General features: G+C 46.0%; 2 protein-coding genes across 6 annotated transcripts in view; one reads left to right on the forward strand and one right to left on the reverse strand.

Annotated features, from left to right (window-relative positions):
• The window catches only part of astn1 (astrotactin 1), a 199646-nt gene extending 196990 nt beyond the window's left edge, over nt 1–2656 (reverse strand). For all 4 annotated transcript variants that reach the window (XM_027011363.2, XM_027011361.2, XM_027011360.2 and 1 more), the window contains exon 1: nt 1750–2656. In XM_027011363.2, the coding sequence (XP_026867164.2) occupies nt 1750–2032 (283 nt within the window). In that variant the 5' untranslated portion in view covers nt 2033–2656. The remainder of the gene's footprint in view (nt 1–1749) is intronic.
• Nucleotides 2657–8199: 5543 nt separating this feature from the next.
• The window catches only part of brinp2 (bone morphogenetic protein/retinoic acid inducible neural-specific 2), an 88289-nt gene continuing 72052 nt past the window's right edge, over nt 8200–24436 (forward strand). The window contains exons 1-2 of one of the 2 annotated variants that reach the window (XM_027011357.2): nt 8200–8528; nt 8612–8832. The gene's annotated coding sequence lies outside the window, so the exon portion shown is untranslated. Of the gene's footprint in view, nt 8833–24436 lie in introns of both variants that reach the window. The other variant, XM_027011356.2, reaches the window with a different exon arrangement.

Here is a 24436-nt window from a genome sequence, read left to right on the forward strand (position 1 = left end):
TAACTATTACGTGCTGACACTATACAGCCTTAACAAACTGAAGCTGTAACTAGTTACGTGCTGACACTATTTCTTTTTAACTCCTGGGATTTCTTGTTATAAATATTCAGGAACACTTGCATCCCAATATCACTGAAAGTGCTTACATTCAAACTGCAAGTTGGGTCCCTTGTGAAGTGTTTTATTAAAGGTTTGGTTGGTTAGGGAAGGGAACTTCAAATAATTACTTGCAACATCAGACTTCAGTTTTAATAATAAATTAGTTTTATCAGCTCACACTTTTGGCATGTCTATATGATTCAGCAAACTGATTTAAAATCTGTAGCGTCACAGACTATAAAACATGACGGTTGTTTTAAAGCATTCACAGACTATAAAACATGACAGTTGTATTAAAACAGAAGCTGAGCTTCTTCACTGTCTGGTTTCCTACCTTTAGATATTTTCATGTACTGTAAAACACATAATAGTTACACTAACCAACCAAAACTGGCCATCGAAAACACTTTAGAACATACCAAAGTAAACAAAGCATAAACATCAAGCTTTTGGTCACCAAGGAGACCAACTGGAACAGAAATATTTTGTACTCAGTCACAGATCACTTACACAGAATGTGTTAAAGGCAGTATCACCAAAACGTCTCTGTTGTAGTCCAACAGCAGACAGACAAGCGTGTCACAACTCTCTCTCTCTGTCACTGCACTCACCAGTTCCTCCCCTTTTAACAAGAGCACTTCAAGTTTTATATCTATTTATTTCTGACTACGGATTTGTTAGGACGGGTCAATAAAGTGTGATATGTAACCTTATGGCACAGTCAAGCAAACCAGTTAGGCCCAACACACCCGTCAGACTTTCTCAGGAATGGACTACACAAGCACAATACACACTTTATAGAAATATGTACATTGTTGCAGTGACTGCCTGCAGTAATGTACGTGGATGCGCGTTTTATTTTGCACCACTGCATGAACGACAGGCGGGCGGGACATCAGCACCATGGACAGCGGCCAAGCTTCACAGAAAGTAACGCGGCGGTAAGGAAATATATAACTGCCCGTGTTATAAAAAAACACAACCGAAACAATGTTGTCATATATTGTCATGTTAATTCAAGCGGAGGAGCTGTGGAGCTTTACATGAGGTTGTACGAGCACTAGGAGAAGGGTGTGGAGATGTCATTTAATTTCCAAAACAAGACTTTTGTAAGAGTCCCACTCCACATTTCAGTGGCCATTCTGACACCTTTAATGTTACTGTTAAACGACAATAAACAATGAATGATTTACTGATTAATACCAAATGGGTGGTTTGTTTGAATAACATAAAAAATACATAATTTATGACGTTTAGGTTTGTGTAAAAGTAGAAATAAGCTACATCGCATTATTATACTTAACGGACCACTTCTAAAGTGTGTTATTTTTGAAGACACCTAACGAATTTGATTCTTAATTTTATTTAAATCAAACCGTCCACGGAGGCTGAACACTTCAAACTCAGAATCTTACTAATGGCTCACAGCCCGCGAGGCTGCAAACAATGTAGTAACCCAGATGAGCAGCGTGTCAATGTCTCGGCGGCCACGTTAGCGCGCCTCTGTGCGTCTACCGGGACAGGCTGCGTGTTAGCAGGGCCCGTGAAACTCTTATTGTTGTTATCGTTTAGCAACGATGCAGCTACGAAGAAGGCCTACGTCTGATACACGCGTCGGTACGGAGCGTGTCGAGATATGACCACACATACCCAGCACGAAGTAAGGCAGCTCGGTATTTTCCAGGTCGTCAACCACGACTATGTCGCCAGGGAAATCGTTCCGGACGGAGAACAGCAGCTTGGGCTCGGAGGCCGACGGGCTGTGCATGATGCTCAGGTCATTCTCCCTCAGGAACGGCAGGGCGGATACGGTAACGCTCTTCATCTTGCACTCCGTGTCTTGAACCTGGTCTTCGTCGCCGTTCAGACACCGAATATCGTTCAGCAGCAACATCCAGACGACGGCGATTAACGAACGCGCGCGGGGACCCATTTTATCCGCGTGCCGATCCGAGGCAGCTGCAGTCGGTGGCGCGCAGGCTGCGGGAGGAAGACGCGCGAGGCAATGCGCTGGCAAAGCACAAATTTCCGGGACTGCGGTCAGAGTCGACACGAATGCCTAACGCCGCGTTTGGACTCCTCTGCGGTCCGATACGGGTCAGAACATCCCTGACGGTTTTATATTGCTGCGCGGTTTCGAGATTACTGGCGACGGAGACGCAGCATCGCCACGTTAGACGCTGTTCTTGTCCACATCCAGCCGCGTGAACAGATCTGCCTTGTTGCACTGGGCTCCCATTAGTAAGTGCACCACTACTGCACGCAGATGATATGCCTGAGCAAAATAGGCCCACGGTGTGAATGTTATTCTGCCCAAATCATAACTTCAGTATATTCATATGGTGGGTTTTTTTAAACGTTAATGATTGTCTTTAGTCGTGTGCTAAAATTCTTATCTTACATCTAAAGTGGTCCGATTCTAGCGTTATGCAATGCTGAATGAATGCAAACAACTCGATATCGTTGTTAAATAAACGCGATAAAAATACATGAACATGTCTGGTTTTTTTAAATGGACGAGGGTGGAATATGTGCGAGGAAAAAATTAAAAGAATAATTATTCTAAAAAAAAAAAAAACAAACAAACAAAAAAAACCCGCGTGCGTCTGATTTATATCTGAACGTAGTGGAGCACAGGCGCGAGAATCCCTTCACCGCAACTGCGGGTGCAGGTCTGAGGACGAAGACGCGCAGGCCCCAATGATCTCTCTGTGAAGTCCCGTTCGGGCTCCAGCACCGAAGAAAGACTTTAGCGAACTGAGTGGCGTTTGTGATGAAGGAGACACGGGATACACGTTGGGGCTTTGACCCGCCCCTGATTGAGCCGTGGGGAGAGAGCCTGTCCCCGCTCCCCAAGTCCTGCGTGGGCTCCAGGCTCGCCGGGTTCTTGTTCTCGAGTGGTATGAACCTCTTTTCCAAAGGTAATAGCACGGTTGCTTGAAAGAGCTGAGATGATTGTGTGAGAAACGTGTCCCTCCCACTCTTTTACTTAAAATATTATGGAAAAAAAACAGAGTGAGGTTTTTAAAAGAAGCTGCCACAATAAAAATAAAGTTTCATTAAAAATTAAGGAATACAGAATCAAGGAATTTTTTCAGTCTGTTAGTTTAAAAAATATTTCCCCCCTAATTTACCGTAATTTTCCAGCACGTACAGTTTCTTTTCCAGAATCTAAGATAATCTTGGTCTGGAAAGTTTGACTCTGCTTCCACACCCTTGCCCAGGTAGCACCGTCTGCCATCACGGCTAAAAACCTGACCAGATGACCAAGGAAGAACCAACAAAGGTCTGGTTTGACCATGTGCGGGAATCCCAGTGGAAGAGCAGGACAGCACAGCGTGGGGTTCCCTCGGCCGCCACTGGCTTATGGCACAGCAGAGCGCCAGCATGAGTGCCAATATTGTAGCTCACCTCTGCCCTGCTGCTCTCAGGTGTTGTGCCACGTGTCATGCCAGGTGTTTTTCTGCATACTGGTTTGTTCAGATTATTGTTAGTAATCACAGCCAGGCTTCCATATTTCCATGGATACAGCTATCTCCTGTGTGTCAACTGCGCACATTTCTGAACATACAGAATGCTGAAGACCAAAAGCTACGTCGTGATTTTAGCTGCAGAAGTGGATTGTCCATTGGCTAAGCAGACACTCCACACCCTGTAGTTATTTTGCCAAAAATCCGATTGAAAAAAAAAAAATCCAGATTGGAAAAAGGAGGTGTGGGAGAATCCTGAGGAAACACCGCATTTGGGTTGAGTGCCACTTCCTTCGGCTCTAAATCTCTCACTGTTTGTACAGCAGGTGTTTGTTTGGTGAAGGAAACTGTGCAATATGCAATTGCAAATACAGACATGTGTACTGTACTTCAAATGATATTCAGGTACTTAAAAAGTCCTAAGTGACTCATTTTATGTGTGTGTGTGTGTGTGAGTGTGAGTGTGTGTCTGTGTGTGTGTGTGTGTGTGTGTGTGTGTGTGTGTGTGTGTGTGTGTGTGTGTGTGTGTGTGTGTGAGTGCGAGTGTGGTCTACCTGAAATACACACACACACACACACACACACACACACACACACACACACACACACACATCAGTCTGTAATAACACACTCAGTCAGTCCCACAACTATCAGTCAGTCCTGTAACTATCAGTCAGTAATAACACTCACTCAGTCCTGTAACTATCAGTCAGTAATAACACACTCAGTCTGTTCCTCTAACTATCAGTCAGTAATAACAAACTCACTCAGTCCTGTAACTCTCAGTCAGTATCATTCAGTAACTTATTTCATTATTACTCACCACTGAGCAGAACTCTTATAGTGTTTATACTGCAGTTGCACAAACACTTTTACTGATGCAGAGGGCAAAATAAGGATGTGCATTGCATTCAGTGGTGAAAACAGCTCCAGTCTCCATTCTGATGGGGCTTATGGGATATGTTTAGAAGCTGACTAAAAGAAACGCAGGCATAATGCAGGTACCACCGGGAGAGGCACTGGCAGAGATGATAAACACGACTCCTCACCTGCTGCTGGAAAGGCACCATGGATTTAGGGACAATAAGTGCAGTATAAGAAGATTTAATAGCCTTTTGTCTCTCAGACACCACTATCAGATATTTATTTATGTTTAGTTTTAACCTAACAGATTCCACATTGCCTTCTATGATCAATTTAAGAGAAAGGCATTTATAAATCTGTATCAAACAATTATTAAACCACAGCAAGAATTTTTTATTGCATTTTCTCTCTGTGCTCAAATGTGCTTTTTTGTTCCTTGATGGAAGGACGTTTCACTCTAAAATCTGCGATGATGCATTAAGTCTAATCTGTTTTTCTGAGAAATTCACTCAGTGTGTCGAGGTGTGACCTGTGATGCTGTTACACTGGAATTTTAGTTGTCGTACATTAGGTCTACCTGAAATACACACACACACACACACACACACACACACACACATAGATACACACATACACACATTTTTGGAAGCCCTTAACAGTGCTGTCACTCTGTGGTTTCAATGCTTCTCCAAATTGTTGTATTCCATCTCTAATTAAAAGTTTGGTCAAAGTTAAAGAGAACATAGAGTTGCGAAAGCATTACAGCGTATGACTGACCTCTTCTTTATTTGTGTGCTCTCTCACACAAATGACTAACATTTTCACTCTGAATAAGGAAATTCTCTGAGGTGTTGTTTTCTGCAAGCACGTGTCCTTCCTAGCATGAACACTTAAAATACGACCCACACACACACACACACACACACACACACACACACAAACGTGCAGGCACACACACACCAGCTCCATGTGAACAGCTTCTACAAGCCAGATCTCTAAGCTTCCTCCTTTTCAAACAGTGTTGGATCCACCGTCTGCTGAACATGGGCACTGCAAATGCCCCAAACATCCCTTAGACGATAGAAAACAAGGTTACAGATGAAAGTGGAGCTCCGTGTTGCCCTAGTAACATCCAGTGTCATTGTAAGTGAACTCTGACTCCAATTCAGTAAAAGTGCCCATTAAGAATATCGACATGACACTGCTTATTACACACAGGACCGAAATTAGACGGACATTAGACCTGATTATGCCACGATAATAAACGCTGGTAACTGTGTCCGATGATGAGTGTGCGTTACTGGTTTATCAATACCTGCCACGCAGTGAGATATCAGCGGTAGAATTTGTGGGCTAAATATAATCTTCTTGAGCATGGAGGGTGATTGAAAACCCTGCCAGGAGAGTTCCAGCGCCGGACTATTAAAGGCCGATAAACGTAAACCATCGCTAAAGGAGGCACCGCCATCTTTTTATTTACTATTAGAAACAAGCACGTTTCCAGCATGCGCACACTTATCATCTCAAGGGTGACTTTAAATTCTGTTCGAAAGTAAAATGAACTTCTCCAACCTTCTGGAGCAATGAGTTGAGCACCTCGAGGACAACCGCTGATAGATGCATGTACCACAGGGTCCAGGCATGCCATCCAGCACACTGGAGGTCTGCTGCCAGATTTATCATTTACAGTAAACCACGTGATGAAAATGATCAAATAGCCACTAATACAATAATCTGGCCATAATGTCATACGATACATGAGGAGCATAGCACAAAATTCATCTGCATTATTAATGGCTAGTCTTTGGATTTCCAGCTGTCTAAAATAATATGTTTATCCATAGATAGACGGATTTCTTTTTGCATGTGATGACGGTGCTACACAACGAGGGAAAATGTATCATGTGCACAGTTTGATTAACCTTTCATCCATTTTTCAAATTGCAGACCCCACTGATCTAAAATAATTTCCCTTACAGTTAGGATAACACCCCACCAGATACCTAAATGGAACGTGTGTGTGTGTGTGTGTGTGGTGTATAGATATACACATATATATATCAATCCCATGTGATGGGAATATCCAAAGGAATATGAATGTTCAGGGACTGAAAGAGGACAGGAATGTGGAAGGTTAAGGTGGTGGTTTCCTAGTGAGGCACTGGGAGCAGCAACCCCCACACTGGAGGAGATCCCAGGAATGGCAACATCAATCTCAACACAGAAGATCGCAATCCAAGGAACAGCGAAAACACTGCGCCGTACCCACCAACTCCCAGGTCTCTGGAAGACGGCCTGAGTTTGAGAAGAAATGATATGACCACCCACTGGAAGAATGAAACTGGAATTTTATATATATATAAGAACAAAGACACAGAGAATTCAGGTCTAGATTGACTGTCGAGTGCTGCCAGCTTGCGCTCTCTCGAGGTTGCAGCCTGCGCGCATTTTCTGTGTCAGCTCCAGAAGACAGATGGGGACAGGCTTCATGTACCCTCCCACCCTCCCAATGTCCAGCCAGACACGCGTGCTCCAAAAGCACCGGGTGCCACAATCCCGTCCGCAAACGTTGCTGCACCCTGACCTTCTCCTTAGGGTTGCGACGAGGCCCTCGAGTAACACGTCGCTGGCACGTAACGGCAATGGCTCACGCAGCAGAGGGACACCAGGAGTCAGACCATCTGTGGCTTATTGCTCGCCATTAAGTTTTCTAATTCGGGGGCCGACTTGGGGATTTGCCAAATGAGGGCTGGAAATGTCATTACCCAGCTCCTGGTGAGGTGTCCTGCACCTATTTACATATTTCTACACCTTAATCGTCTCTGCTTCAAGGCCAGCAAACGTGAAGGAGAGAAGTGCTCGTGGTGGAACACTGTGCACCAGGTGTTACTAAACTAGCTTGACAACATTATCCTGTGCACTTGGACAGACCATTACACTTGAAATAAGAGGGGAATTAATACAAATACAGATGGGAATATAACAACTGCTCTTTTCACTGTCTGATCACGTTAATTGTCTCTTGACTCTAGTCGTGTATTTACTGCACTGCACAAATGTCCCGTAAACCAACATTAAACGCAGATGACATTTCTCTCTCTTAAAGGCCGCTTAACTACGCTTTGGATACGTCTCTGCTACAATGAGGGCAGAAAACAGCTTCACATGCTTTTCCTGACCCTGAAGCGTGCTTCATGCCAAACATCTGTGAGGTAGTTTTATAGGTAAACAATTAGTGTGTATTTTTCTGGCGCCATTGTTTTTATTTCACACGCATCCCTACATTTGCTCCGCTCGGTTATTTGTTGTATTTACACGATGCGCCGGAGAACAGAGAGACCTGGTGGCGTTTACGAACTAATGTGCAATGGAGCTCGCGTGTAACCACCGCTGGTGAGGTCGACCCGCGCCTTCACCCCCTGTGGCCGTGGCTGGTTTACGCGGCTGAGACGTGCGCCACTCATCTATACGCAAACGGATGTGAGGCTTTGTCATAAATGCAAGAGGTTGGAGACGTCAAGAAAACTGGGAGTCTGATTGCCAGACGTCACCACGAGTCTGAAACCGACACGTTTGGATAAAGCGTTACGAGAACGGCCTTTCACCAGTCACCATCGGAGAGAGACTGAGCTGTACTAGTCCCCCAAGAGCCACGCCCCTCCGACAGCTCGGCCAATCACGGTGCAGGGGGGTGGGCCCGCAAGTCCGGGTGGCGCACAGCCCGTTGAAAAGACAGAAGCGCTTTTCTCTGCGCGCTCCGCTCCGCTCTCGAGGTCGGACGCTGGGTGCAGGTCAGCCTCGAGCCTCCCGCACTTACTGCCCTGGCACGCTCGCAAGCGCACGGAGAGACGGACACGCGCGAGCTCTCGGACGTGTGGATGATACTGCAGCTCTGCGCGCTGAAAGCGGGTCACGCTCCGGATGGATCTACGCTCTCGTGCGAGTGTTTTTCTGCTGTAGCTCGAGGGATCAGACAGATCCCACCTGCACGTCTGACGCTGGAAACACACCAGCGGAAGTCATTCGAATTTAAAACAAACAAACAAAAACTTCTGGTTTCTGTTATTCTTGTTTGAGTTGCTCAAAGCACAGCGCGTGAGTTACCAGCGTCGGTTAACGCAAATGCAATTGCGCGCGATGCAAGGGTTTGGAAAGGATCACTTTCCGTTTCTGCACAGCGAGGCGGCGCGGATTGTCGTGGCTGTGGACGGATTACCTGTTCCTCGACTGAGCGGCGCAGCCCACGGAGGAGGCGGCTTCTGAACGGGGGGAGGAGACGGGGAGTCGCTGCATTCCGCCACGCAGAGCCGGGACTGGCACGCGCTCTCTGACTGCCCTCACGAGCCGAACGGATACACACAGATCACCGACGGGAGTGCAGACATCCTTCGCAATCTGGGTATGTTTGCACCTCAAATCTCTTAAACACGCAGCGCAGACCATGTTATCGGCGCGTATCTGCACGTATCCCAGTTTATCTGCTTATCCGAGCAGAACTGTGTTTGTCAGAGCATGGGGTTCCGTTTATCTCCCTGGACCACGGACTGGGCTTCTTAGTTCAGCTTTGGACTCGCTAAAACCAGTCCACGTTAAATCAACTCTGATTGTGCACGGCCAGGCAGTTTTTGTGCAGTTTACATTTTTAATGTCCTGATGTGATTGTGATGGTGGAGGGTTTGCATTTTCAAGCAAGTTGCCCCGAACGTCTGCACCTCGGTACCCAGAGCCGTGGTCCATCTTCCCTGTGCCGTCTCCAAGTCCCTTCCGATCTATTTTAGGACAGCCAGTCCCAGCATCTATGGAGTTTAATGTGGAACCTTCTACTCATGGTGATGCGTGGGGTGTGACGGGACACGTTTGTGCGGCTGGTGTGTCAGCGGTGTGTGAGGCGTTTTGTTTCTCCCTTTTGTTGCGTGAAGTAAGTCGTGCTGAACCTAGAACCGCTCTAGACCTGCAGTGAAGGGTCTCTCCCAACGACCCACCTTCCTCACTTCCAAACTTCTTCCCCTGACTCGGGCCCAAGGAGCGCGACCCGCGGAAGCTGACCGGGAGCCAGCCTGCCTCACGCGTGCTGGCGGAGGAGCTTGGCCAGACGCCCGGGAGCGGCGGGGCAGGAGAGGGTGAGCGGTGCGTGGGACAGGACCTCCACTCTCCTCCCTCTCCCCTGGCTAGCAGGTGACGCGGATCCGTGGGCAGAGCGACACTGTGGGAGGGGAGAAGCCGCACATCGGGAAGACTATCTTGTTTCACACATGCATATTAATCCGCTTTTCTCCTTCTGCCTGTGACAGACAAGACAGACTGACATTTCAATCAGGGTGATGGGGAGCATTAATGCTGCTTCTCTTCCTCCACAATATATCCTGCAGCTTTTTTTCTATTCATCATGGAAATCTGCTCTCTCTCTCTCTCTCTCTCTCTCTCTCTCTCTCTCTCTCTCTCTCTGTCTTTGTCTCTGAGATTAAACAGTTGGTTTGGGTATGATTGCTTTTAGAAAGATTTTCCTGGCAGTGTGTTCCTTAGCTTACCTCAGGCTGTGTCTTTTTGGAATGGCGTAACCTCTCAACGTGCCGAGCAGAATGCTGCTGGAGATGGCAAAGCCCACACGGGCAGACGTGAAGAACCCAGACCACACAAAGGCCAACCCTGACCCAACGTCATGTGTGAAGAGCATGTGGTCAGGTGCTGGAAATCTTTAAGATGATTTTTTTTTCCTTTCTCTAATTAGTAGACTTAAACACTCACGGATTAGCTGGGCATAGATCTGCGCTCTTAATCGGAGAGCCTTTATTCATCCGTATTCTTCCATGCTAGTTTAGTTGCACTTCTCCTTTTCGCCTACAGAGGGAGCACGGCACAAGTCGTGGAGCGCACAAACACAGAGGACAGAGTATTATTTCCAGCTCCTTTTAAAACGGCACAGGGGCGGCTCTACTCAAATCGCTTTGCCTGAACAATTATTAGGGAAGATTACAGGACGAGATGGTCAAATGATTATCTGTTTGGGGCGGTGGACTAGTTATTAGAGAGTTTCAAAAAGCCTCATCTGTTTGACTTGCCAGCCAAACGCACGATCGATTTCCACCAGTACTGTCGGAGATTTAATTCGTGTGAGATGATGGGTTATGCTGTGGCGTAGACACACCTGCTTCGGAGCACATGTTATACACAGAGACTCTCGCTGTCCCTCAAAGAATACACGACTGCCTTTTCTGCACTGAAGGGCATTCTGGTGTTGGCTATAGGGTGTGTGTGTGTGTGTGTGTGTGTGTGTGTGTGTGTGTGCGCGTGCGCATGTGCAGTTTTTGCCTTGTGAAAGCATGAATGAAATATCGATCAGTTCTTGTAGCGCTCACTGCTACTCAAGGAAACCCAGTGAATGGCAGACCCACATAACTGTTTCATGGACTTCCATACAGGATATATAATACCTCTCTGTAAGTGTGTCCATCTGATAAGCAAACGCCCAAAAGTAAAAAAGTGAGAGTGAGCTGGGCTGCACCTGCTGAAATAATATCATGAGCTTTCCTTCTTTTTCCTTGTATCAGCAAAATCCACTTGCCTTGTGCAACTGTGGTATCTTGATAATACCCCCAAGTTACCGTTAGACACTTAATTTGTGCTCAAGTGACTTTGGGTTACTGAGCGAATTTCTGTCTGAGAGGAGATTGGGCATTTAGTGAATGCGAGACCCCTGGAGACCCCTGTCACTCCGGACAGCAGGCTTCAGTGTGAGGAGACAATAGATACCACGTAACAGAATTAGCATGTGTACTGTGGTGTGTGCCCACCATATATCAGTGTTTAAAATATTCAGATGCCAAATGTTACTATGCTACTGTCATGGCTGAGCCACACCTCTCAGGGTGAGGGGTCTGTTGGAGAAGCCACACCCCTCAGGTTGGTTGTTTGTGTGGCACTTCACACATGTAATCACTTGGAAAATTCAGACTGTTCCAGAAGACACAGACACACAACGATAATTGTTTCCCTGATGAGCCCTGCTTTTCATGCACTCATTGGTATTACGTGTGCAGAGAGCGAGAGAGAGAGAGAGCGAGAGAGAGAGCGCACGAGAGAGAAAGAGAGCGAGAGAGAGAGAGCGAGAGAGAGAGAGCGAGAGAGAGAGAGAGAAAGAGAGCGAGAGAGAGAGAGAGCGAGAGAGAGAGAGCGAGAGAGAAAGAGAGCGCACGAAAGAGAGAGGTCTTAACCAAATCAAACATTTTCAATTAATATAAAACTAAATGTTACACATTTCCAAGATCTAAGTAAACAATCTTTTCCTTGTGAAGTACATTTAAGATGCGTACATCTAAACGTACCAGTAACACATGCACATACATCACCAAGTCCTTCTACCACAAAAAACATTTCCACTTCCTTTAAAGAAACTAATTGAGATGAATCTTTATCGACTGTTTGTATTAGAGACAAATTACTGAGCAGGCCGCGTGAATGAAGGGTTTCGTGTTGGTTATGCTATAGCTTATTAAGTCATTCATTAGATATGCTTGAGTAGCCTACAATCTAATTTAAAGGGGGATTCCTAGTCCCTTAATAGAGGGGACTCTTAATTTAAATGGATTGGGTAATTCCCTGTCCAAGGCTGAGTAAACGCACTGTAATAAAAAGACACATCAATTATGCTCTCTCGTCAGATATGACACTGATCCACTCCAAGAGGAAACACTACACTCATGCCCATTCTTCTCTGGCTTCATACTTCTTTTTCAACTTTGCACTTTTTCTGTGGAAGCCATTCTTAAGCTTGTGTGGAGCCAGTAGCGCTGACTGCCAAGGAACCCTTGGGAGCATCTGACTTAGCAGTTACCCGTGTGGCCAATCGGAAGCCACTTTGCTTGTGCTAGAAAACATGTCACTTTTCTGTAAATCAGTCATTGCTGACACGTGTCTGCACTCTGGAGCAGAGACCCAGCGCGGTAAAGCTACGTGCATTCAGTGGTCTCCCACCGTGGGAACGATGACCCCTCACCTCCGCCAGCATGCAAATTCTGCAGCCGATGGCGGAATGCTCCGGAACACACTGCTAATTCTCCAGAGTGTTCTGGGATGCTCGAGAATGCATAAGAACACAGAGGCCCAGAACAGGAATCTCCCTTAGAGGAAAACAAAGCTGCGGGGTGCAGCTGGCCGTGGCTGTGGCCAATCACAAGACGAGGCCCACTCATCTATGGCCAATCATATGAGGCTTCTCCACCCATCGACCGAGCAGTGAGGCACCATTGCTGAATTTTAATTGGCTGCTGTGTGATGGCAGTGTTCACAGACCTCAAGCTGGAGGTAATTACGCACAGCAGCAGAGTCACATCTAACACCGCTGTTAGCCAGCCTGCTGGAGAAATCAGTTATACGAGCACACACACACACACACACACACACACACACACACACACACACACACACACACACACACACACACTCTCTCACTCATACACACACACACATACATATATATGCACACATGCATACACACACATATACACACAGACACAAACATATACACACACATGCACAGTCTCTGTCTCTCACTCACACACACACACACACACACACACACACACACACACACACACATACATACATACACACACACTCTCTCTCTCTCTCTCTTGCTCTCTCTCATACACACACACACACATACATATATATATATACACACACACACACATGCATACACACACACACAGACATACACACACACACACACAGACATACATATATACACACACATGCACAGTCTCTCTCTCTCACACACACACACATACACACATACATATATACACACACATGTAGACTCACCCAATCTCTTACATCATATAACAGACTTTTCTGTGCATAATAAGACACAGTGTGAAGCTAATATAATTACCCAAACTTTACTACAGTGGCTAATTAATGACATAAGGTTAAAAAATTTGCATTGATGTGATTTGTATCTCTGTGTGTTACAGTAAAACTGGAATGATTGACGCTACCCCAGCAGAGCTTTATTACAGCTGTTTGTAATGATAAGCGGTACAAAGGGGTCCTTACAAAACCTGGTGTCTCCTCCCAGGCTCCATTAAGGCTCCGTTTACACCTCTCTGTAAAATGTAATCTCCATCTGGCTCTGTTATCTGGACTGTGGAAACGTGCATGCTAATCAAAGGTGTGAACGTGTATGGCGCATGCTGTGGTCGGAACGCGATCAGCTAGGTCGCCTCTGGGGGGAGCGTGCCCCAGTGGTTATCGTATCTCGGGCATTTGTAAATACGCCTCTGCACTGTGTTCATATTAAGGCGAAGGTAAGTGCCCACCCACAGGACATCGTCACCTACAGATTTTATCAGGGGCGGGAATTTGTGTGGAAAGCTCACAGTGACCGTGGTGGCATTTACAACTTCTGCAAATGAATTTCACAATTTTTTTTTTACTATGCTTCTTAAGGACGAGATGAGATTTTTAAACTATACTTAAGCTGTTTTTACTATATTTCCCGGCCGCGGGACATGAATCGCGGGCTCGCGTCTGCTGACCCTTGCCTGCCATGTTGTTAGTTTAGTTTACATGTTTGAAAGCGCCACGCATTTGCGTGCGTGCGCGTGAGACATTAGATCTCATTGCAGTGCCAACCACGGGGACGAGTATGAAATAACAGGTGCAAATGCAGGCCAGGATGAGGTCCTTCAATATCCGCACGGTGATACGCCGACACACATCGTCTGCTAATGCAGTGGGAGGAATGGGCACAAATGCATGGGGATCCATTATACACCCACCTCCCTCCTTAAAAAATGAGCTGTTTGTCCTGCAGTTCGTTAGCACTCGGTTGTAGCATGAGAGATCTATGACCGTCCATAACGGTATGGATAAACAACTGAGGTAGGACAGGGAGGGGTTGCTTTACTGTGCCACAATGTGGTCTGTGTAGACCCTGTGCCTTCGAGGAGCTAGACTACCGCAGCTGGCCCCTCCCACGATCCATGAGTCGTCATGAGACACCCCTGCCCTTTTCGTTTGGCGCACCATTGCCAATCCCGTCTGGAGTCCTCTGAACAGGCCTTCTGGGTAATGTCCTGTAAACCAGTCACCCACGGGAGGTGGGAGCATTTCAGCAAATGACACTCACACGATTCCACAGTAACGGGATGTGTTCAAGCCGTATGGTACAGCTTTGATAGAGATTTATGTCCAAAATGTTGACTGTAAAGCTCCGTGTTATCATTTCTTAGAGAGAAGATGAGGAATTCTCATTTTGGAAGCATTTCTAGCCAATGGCATGCCTGCATTTAAACCAGATACTGAAATAATTTGAAATTAATTGAAAAATGTAATTGCAAGTAATTATTACTGGGAAAGAAAAAAACAGTAAATCATTAGAAAAGTGATGTTTTTAATGAGACAAGTACTTGTGGGATTAAATCTGAAATATATTGCTTACTGAATTTCAAATTTTCAGCCTTTAATACTTTGAAAGTAGACCACAGAGTACAGTAGCTGGTCTAATTAGCACTTTCCACAGTTGGTCCGTTTTGTGGCCTGGTTTTTGAAAAGGGCAACATGACAGGTGCATTATGCCTTATTGTTTCAGATTCCTGTTAGATGGCACATGGGGGATCATGAAATGTCATGACTTGCGTTACTTGGTCTATGTCCTTTGTGTTACTTAATTTAATATTCATATTTGTGACCACTGGTTTTATTTTAAAAATAAAGGTCAATATATTGGCTACCAATTAGTTTTAAGTATTTGACATTTGTTTAATTTATGTGAAATAGAGCTAATTAACCCCTTGAGTGTGTTACATTTCACATCAGCATTTTTCTGGAGTGGGAAATACGCATTTTCCTGGGTAATGTGGGCATATTGTGTAATGTACCATAAATCTGGAAGGCACCTGCTGGACCCTACAGTGAGGGTTTAATGGTACGAACCATATCAAACCTGCACAAATGCATTAGTAAGAAATGTTCCAACTTTCTGAGATGCATATCGCGTATGTAGCATCAAACTGCGCATTAATCATTCCCGTCCTCTCTGACGCAGGAATGACGGTGGAAACACATCATTCTCGAACAGTCCCTGTTCAAGGGCGTTCCAGAAGACTGGAGTTCATTTTAAATGGGCGTACGTTTAGCGAGGGGCCCCTCCGGATATAACCTCCTAAACACCTCCACTTTCACCTAAGCTCGTGTTACCTTCACCATGGGCTGGAATCCGAGCCGCGGCTCCTGTGTGGACCGTAGAGATGACCATCGCAGGTTGCTGGCTTATCAGCTGTTTCCCGCTCAAAGCCAAGCTCCGGCAGACAAAGGCTGCTCGTGAGATTAGCAGCCAGAAGGTTCGGAAACACAGCACAGAGATCCGCCGATCAGATGCCCTTCAGCCTAGACATGTTCCCTGCCTCTGACTACTGACACAGTTCCTCTTTCACGGTCGTCAGCATGTCAGTTCTCCCGCTAGTTAAATTCCTTATGAAGGCCCGTGGCCACCTGTCTTGTGTTCAGAACCCAACGCTAGTCCCACCCCCCCATGTCTGTGATGTGTCCTGTGATGAAATCCACCTGCTGTCTTCAAAACTAAACAAAAACTTTACGACACAAAACACCCCAGGCCGTGCCGACGCGGAGAAGTAAAACATGCTAGAAGGCGCTGCAGAGATTTCTTACGAGCCGTCTGTCAAATGTGTGCTTGGAACCCTGCACACCTGGACTTACACACACCTTTCCACTCACCTGAGTTTGCCGTCATTAGCGGTGGACACGTGGACCTCAATGAGAGTCTCGGGAGCTATGGACTGAGTGATATTCGCTGCCCTTGACGTCTGACGTGTAAATATAGAACCCCTTTCCCTGCACATTCCTCATACGGACACTCACAGCCACTAACAGAGTTTGCACTTTTTTTTCTTTGTCATCCGCGAGGGTTGTAAAGAATGTCTCCCTGCGTGAGACTCGGCTAAATGACTCTGCGGCCTCCTGGGCCGCCGTAAGCGCGAGGCGACCAAGTTTAAAACTGTCATGCTATACATCTTCATTGAGGCGGCTGGTGCATCTGTCTAGTGCTGGCCTGGCCCGGCCCAGGACGTCTGCTTCTGCTTACTGAAGCGGCGGGTTTTAAAAGCCTCTGCAGCCCTGAACTGGTGAATCTGAGAGAAATAGGCAGCAATAAGTTTGAACCTTAATGTAGACCAACCACAACAAGGTACCTGAACTCTGTGGCGAAGAAAAACAACAAATATGAACGTAATAGCCACTTGGTTTGTTTGCACTTTCACCAACAATACTGTCCTGGCATGCTTTCACCACACATTCCTGTCAGGCACTGTGCAATCCTCTTCCGTTTTTCAGGACCTGTGAACGGTGCAGGCAAGTGTTGCCATTGTCGTGAAATTTTAAACACAAGCCTGTGAAGGTCAGAGCATCAGGCGAGATCAGTAGAGAGGAAAAAGGTCACCGAGATCTCACATCTCCTGCAGACAAGAGGGGACATAATAGCACACCTCTCTCTTATTAGTGTGGGGAGTAACACCTGCTTCCCATTTCCTTCTGCTCTCATCTGGGCCGATAGTGAAGCTGCTCCTCTGCAGGCTGGTGGTGAGAATGTCTGAAAGGAGAAGCTTTTATCAGAAGCAGATTTTTGCCCTAATGCTGAGGAACGTAGCTGGTGACGAGCTCTGTGTGATGCCCATGCAGGCTTATCAGTGGTCTACACAAATGAGATTTGCAGAGAATTCATATGGAATGATCTAAAAAGAGAAACATTAGCAACATTGCCATTCTTCTCAGACACTAAATACCAGGGTTTAATGGACCCACACAGAGAACTCTTTAAGTTAGCAACATTGGGAATCCATCCCCGCCCAGATCGTTCTTCAGGATTTTCACGCACGGATCGGGCATGAATTTTCCGGCTTTACTGGTATTAAGTGACAGCTTGGAGATGTTGAACTAGCCAGAATGCAAAAGATATTAGATGTTAGTGTGTTTGACCGCAAAGGTATGTTGTCATTTTGCAAACCAGTCCACCAGTTTTTCTTTTAAAAACTGGCAAAAAACACTGGAATGTATTATTGTGCACAAATGATGCCTTTGCTCCCGCTCCAGAGCATCCCTGTCTGCTTCCAGAGGTTGCCACTTTGCCCACAAAGAAACAAAAGCAACCCCCCATGCATGGGGGCCCCGTGCCTTTTTATGGTGCGGTTCGAGAGCTTTTAAACACAGCTCACTGCCTCCCTATCCGAGCTTTCCCTGTCCATCACGGCCGGCGTTCGCCATGCCAGTAGCTTTAATGGACACAGAGACTTGATGAAGTGGCCCAGTATTGAGTTATGGACTTCTCCTGTGCTTTAGAGCGCTCGGTCGCAAAATCGCTCTTCACGTAGACCCCCTGCCCACCCCACCTACTTACCCTACTCTCCTCTGCACTCTCTACACCCGCACACCGCTGGACACAGTCTCTCTGCCTGCTTCATTATGGGCTCTCTCTACTTTCAACCATGCTGCTTGTGTAACATGGGGTGGCCCGAGTGCCGCAGGGTGAGGGGCAGGACGCACAGACCACTGACATAGAACACGCACGGCACTCACAAGATTCACACACGAGGAACACGAAACGGTTAACGTTAGCCGGATACAAGAAACAAGAGTACATTTTACATTAACACGAAACATCCGCACATTACGCCAACAATAACCAACACCCTGCACACTTTGACACGGGTTTATGTACATTTAGATGAACGAGGTGCAGGTGTGTGCAGGTGTGGTTACAAACAAAACAGCCCTCCCACTGCACGTGGCTTGCCTCCCTCTCTCGGGGCGGTCCAGTCCGGTATGCTCCACCTGTACAAACAAAAGGTGCAAACAAACAAACAAACACACAATAGCACCCACACAAAAACATAAAACGCTGTGACGTGCTGCCCGCCATCCCCACAGGTGCCTAGACGTGTCCGTGGCCCTAACGCCCCGGTTCCAGACGTGCTACCTCCCTAAACGGTCCTCCTCTCTCCCGCCGCTCTAGGAGCGTCCCAGAGGCGGTTTGCCTCCGAGGCTTTGGGCAGACCCTTCCAGTCTCACTGGTGAGTCTGCTGAGGGGAGGGGACTCAGGAGATCCCGCTGGCTCCACGCGACCGCCCTCTTTCTGGTCGTTGTGATGCCCCTTTGGTCCTCCTCGGCCCAGGCTCAACAGCCTCAGGCCCCCCCCGAAGAAATTCCTGGGGGTGTTCCCCTCCTTCTCCGGAGAAGACACGGATAACGATCGCAGTCCTCTCCCCAATATCCTGGGATCCAGGCGGCAGTGCAGGGGGATGTCCACGCACTTCCCGCTAGGAAGTCCGTTCTTTGCCGAGGGAGTAGGCGTCCTGTAGCGGTTGGTTATTCTGTAACGCGTGGTGGCCCGAGTGCCGTAGAGCGAGGGGTAGGACGCACAGACTCCACGGACTCCACAGACTGGGACGTACATTTATTAACATAGAACACTAAGTTACGCGCAGGGTTGACAATATTGCCTGCTGTGCTGAAGTTTTAGCTCGACACTGCCAAAGCGACACTATGACCGTAACATTAACTATGACCAGTGCTGCGATGTCAGCTCCGTCATCCGCAGTTATAGCTGAGAGCTTCTTCTCAACCAGCTGCCGTTCTCAGAGTAGCGCGCCAGTGATATTGGCGGCTGTGTGACACGTTGAAAAATATTGTCGAGACATTTAGACTGTAATTTCCAGTCTCTGTGATGAAGTGAACAGTCAATGATATGTATGATGTCGCGTTGACCGATGTCCACATATCTGTTGTGAGTGAGTAGCTGTCCACAGTTGACAGCAGTACGTGTTGTACAACTTGTCAAATTTTTTTATACAAGTCGGCAATCGCTATTTTAGTAAAGTATTTCCTTCCAGGCAATCACATGTTTGGATCATGGCTTTGAATGAAGGTTTTTTAACTGTGTGGAATGACACCATTTCTTCAGCGAGGTGTTTTGTAACCACTAACGTACACGTCTTCCGTCACACACTGAACGTGCCCGTGACCAGGGGGCTTTTTGAGGTCAACTGCATTTCTGAAGTGAATAAAGGTGCTTAGTTTATACTGTTAGTCTTTCCATCCTTATTTGTGACTGTTTTTAGGCAGATCTTAGACACAGGTTCGTAAAGGTTCACTGGTTCTCACTTTTCATTTGGAACAAATCCAAAATGCTGCCATATTCCAGCAGTAGCGTCTCTCTTTGACGTTAGCTTGACTCACCACAAGCCATGCTGGCTTCCCGCTCTCTGTCAACGTATGACCTCAACAAACACTGAGAACTCAGTCACCAATCAGGGACCTCGAAATCTCCGCCCCGCCCCTGAACGTCTTACTGTCAGCTTACAGCATAGACATGGATCAGAAATGTTCATGTCACCGTTTTGAAACGCTGTCACAAAATGTTATTTTCTGTCACCATTTTCAAATACTGGGGTACACTGCATTACCTTCTTATTGTGCAACCCTAGTGTGCATACTTTTGACAGTTTGACATCTTAACTTGAGAACTTGTAAAGGAACTGTTTGCTAATTGTGAGTTAAGTAATGTACGGGTTATTTTGGTAATTGTGAATTAGGTAATGTATTTTTGGTTTCAGATAACATCCACTTGGATTTCAGTCCTTAAATATTTTAACCTATTTCAGCATTAAAGTGTTAAAACCATGAAGCACTGATGATACGCTGCAGTCAAGCCTCTGAATAGTAGAAAGAGCGTGAAAGTCACTCAACTTTGTAAAGATGTAGCTTAAGATTCATAAATGTGATATAAGGATTTTACTTGGAAATTTTAGATTACAAATATACTTGCAGATTTATGAATCTAATCATAGATTTGCAAATCGTAAAATTATGACCTTCGTGTTGCATTAAACTAATGACTGATTACAGTTAAAAAAATAACTCCGTAATTTGCTTTCTCTTCTGAGCTTGTAATCTTTGATGCATGCATAAATAGAGAACCTCAGTCTGTGGAAACAGTTTAGCAAAGGTTGAATGACAGAGATGGGAGGAGAGAATGCAGAGAGGATCTGAAGCTTCCCTGCTGGTTGATATCAGCTCTCTGGGAAAGCGTCTGCTAAGCTTGGCTTGGTCCGGCCGTTGGCGTGTGGGATGTCGGAGTGGCTGATGCCACACTGGGAAGACTGGGAAGTAGCAAGTGTGAACTTGAAAGAGTGTCAGACAGAGTCTCTACACCTCCCTATACCAACCACAACACCAACTACACTACACCTCCCTACAGCACCACCACACCAACTACACTACACCTCCCTACACCTACAGTACACCACCACCACACCAACTACACTACACCTCCCTACACCACCACCACACCAACTACACTACACCTCCCTACACCACCACATCAACTACACTACACCTCCCTACATCACCACAACACCAACTACACTACACCTCCCTACATCACCACAACACCAACTACACTACACCTCCCTACACCTACACTACACCATCTACACTACACCTCCCTACTCTTACACTACACCTCCCTACACCAACACACCAACTACACTACGCCTCCCTACACCACCACAACACAGATGGCACTCAGCAACACCTAATAACATGTCAGATTTTGAAAAATGAAACTCATTCAACTTTAATGAACTTGTTTAGATTTCATGATTGCGAATGCTGCTCTTTTAAAATCCAGGACTCAAGGGCTTTGTGTGTGTGTGTGTGTGTATATATGTATATGTGTGTATATATATATATATATATATATACGCATTGCAAACAGCACACTTAATACATTGCAAATAACACGCACACACATATTATAGAGTTGTAGAATGTGAGAAATTGCAAAATACCATTCCACTTAACAGATCCGAACTAGTCAGCAAAGTTCTGTAGAAATTGGCAAAGGGATATAAAGTGGAACAAGCGTGTGGTTTTAAAGTGCTGGAAACTCTCCCTGTAGTGCAGTTCTCGCCCTGTTCGGGTATTGCTACTGATATGAGCATTGAGGCGCTGGCAAACAGTGACTCTGCTGCATCTAAAGTCGGACATGTTTAGGCTGCTTCGTTGTTCGGTTGGTCAGAATGCCCACAGCCAAAGCCGGCCAATGGCTTTTTGATACAAGCAGTTTCTGAATCGGAATTTAATTCACCCTCAATACTGACATGAACTCTGTACTACCTAATGAGGGCATGCAGGCTTGGAACACCCTGGAAAATACATCATTTAAATTGTTATGCAAATCTGAGTCAAATGTAAATGCTGCTCTTTTGTACATCTACATATCTAAGAACACGTTCCGATCTACATGAATGGCCAGCGTGTATGAGCCAGGAAGGTCTACTCGCTGCTCCTGGTGTCTCGTCCCCATCATTGATCATAACTGGTGCATTTGTTCAGTAAACACAGTACTGTAAAACATTTAAACGAATTGTCTTTACCTTTTTTTTAAATTATGACTTTGACGAACAGGAACTCATAGTTTATGATAGTTTATCGTAGATGTTATGGAGCCATATTTCATTTTTCTTATTAAAACTTAATATTGTGTTAGACCCAGATTTGCAGAGTTGGGTGTTAGCAAATGGAACTATATTTGGTACTCATAGGTACTCATTGATATCTTTAGAGGAGGCACTGCTTGGTAACCATAGTCACCTGAGTAACAGGAAACTAGTAACTACATCAAAGACACTGTAATATATTTATCCATCATTTGAGACAATATGTGCATTGTCAGTTTTTGTAGGAATTCTGTATATGAGGTATTGAAGGGATCAGTCAGTGTTTCTGTTACTGCGTTCACAGCGCATGATCAGACGCAGGCATTGGCGTCATATGCATCTTGCTCCGTGCAATCCAGGAGCCGCGATCTGATTAGTGTGCACTCAGTTACGGAAGGCATGGAAGGACATTCCCACTCATGTGTCACTGCCTTCCACTGTAGGCAGCCACGGCAGCAGAAGCCTGTGTAGAACTTGGTGGAAATAAGCTCCAAAACTCTCTGTGGATATAGTTGGGGGGTTTTTTGAGTACAGAAATGCTGTATACATCTTTATTATGGTGCATTATTATCTGCTATACGTACCCCGTGAGGAGCTGTGCACCGAGATAAAGGCTCTTCAGACTTCACTGAGTGGTGTGTTTATCGTTTATTTTTCACTCAGCGTTTGAGGTTCAACAACTGGTTGCAGTGGAAGAAGGTGTGTGAGACACACCGGTTCTCAGAAGGCACACACTGATATGCAAAAATGCTATTAAATGTCACCATGTTCTGAAGACTCCTGAAATACGGCTGGGACTGACAGTGCCTGCCAGGAATCCGCCCATCAGTCTGAAGAGGGCCGGCGGAGTTGTTATTTATTTATTTATTTTTGCTGTGATATGAGGAGAGTCTCTCCAGCACTTTGGCAGATTAAGAGACTTCAGGAACCCAGCTGCGAAGAGAGGAGAGTGGTGGATATCACGAACACAGCCGTGATGAGACTGTGGTTGACTTCAGGAACACAGCCGTGATGAGACTGTGGTTGACTTCAGGAACACAGCCGTGAAGAGACTGTGGTTGACTTCAGGAACACAGCCGTGATGAGACTGTGGTTGACTTCAGGAACACAGCCGTGATGAGACTGTGGTTGACTTCAGGAACACAGCCGTGAAGAGACTGTGGTTGACTTCAGGAACACAGCCGTGATGAGAGGAGAGTGGTGGATATCACGAACACAGCCGTGATGAGACTGTGGTTGACTTCAGGAACACAGCCGTGAAGAGACTGTGGTTGACTTCAGGAACACAGCCGTGATGAGAGGAGAGTGGTGGATATCACGAACACAGCCGTGATGAGACTGTGGTTGACTTCAGGAACACAGTTGTGATGAGACTGTGGTTGACTTCAGGAACACAGCCGTGAAGAGACTGTGGTTGACTTCAGGAACACAGCCGTGAAGAGACTGTGGTTGACTTCAGGAACACAGCCGTGAAGAGACTGTGGTTGACTTCAGGAACACAGCCGTGAAGAGACTGTGGTTGACTGCGGCTTTCTGCAGAACACTGAGATGAAGTCTTGCAGGCCTCTGGGCAGAGCTGTTGTGTTTGGGCTGATCAGCAAACCAGAGAATAAACAAAAGCGAATATGCAAAAGCAAAACAACGTTTTTGTGCACAGCTCTATTAAAGCTGCGCTCCGCTACCATGTACAGCACTGCTATGTACCGCTTAAGGCTAAACCCAACCTTACAGTGACACCAACAGGAAATATGTTGGACTCCTCTCAAATAAAAATGGGGTTTTATATTAAAAAAAAAAAAAAAAAAAAACTAAAAAAATGAAATAGAACAGGCGTGTCAGAGTTGTTATATATTCTGTTATCCAGGTGACATTAGATCCCTGTACAGACAGCAAACCAAAGAAGACACAAATTCACAGGGTTATTTGGGCTGCAGACATCTGAGAGTTGGCCCAAGTGCACTAGTGGTGTTGACAAGGCAGTGTTGCCGAGGGGTCGTACGGTTATGCCTTCCCCACACCCTCAGGACCACAGGATGCATGGACCACTCATTCTATACACACACACACACACACACACACACACACACACACACACACACACACACATACATACATACATACATACACACACACACACACACACACACACACATACATACATACACATACACATACACACACACACACACACACATACATACATACACACACACACTTACACACACACACACACACACACACACACACATACATACATACATACATACATACATACATACACACACACACACACACACACACACACGCACACACACACACACACACACTTACATAGCTTCAACTTCATAGACTTTTATGGCAGAGTTAAAACAGAAGTGGAACTGAGAGAGGTGATGCAGCTTCCTGTGACGCGACTGCACAGCTCTTCCTCTCACACAGAGGTCTTCCTCATCAGTGCAAAGCAGGTGTTACTTGTTATTGTCCATTAAT

This window comes from Electrophorus electricus, chromosome 18 (assembly GCF_013358815.1).
Source record: "Electrophorus electricus isolate fEleEle1 chromosome 18, fEleEle1.pri, whole genome shotgun sequence".
NCBI classification, from domain to species: Eukaryota; Metazoa; Chordata; class Actinopteri; order Gymnotiformes; family Gymnotidae; genus Electrophorus; species Electrophorus electricus.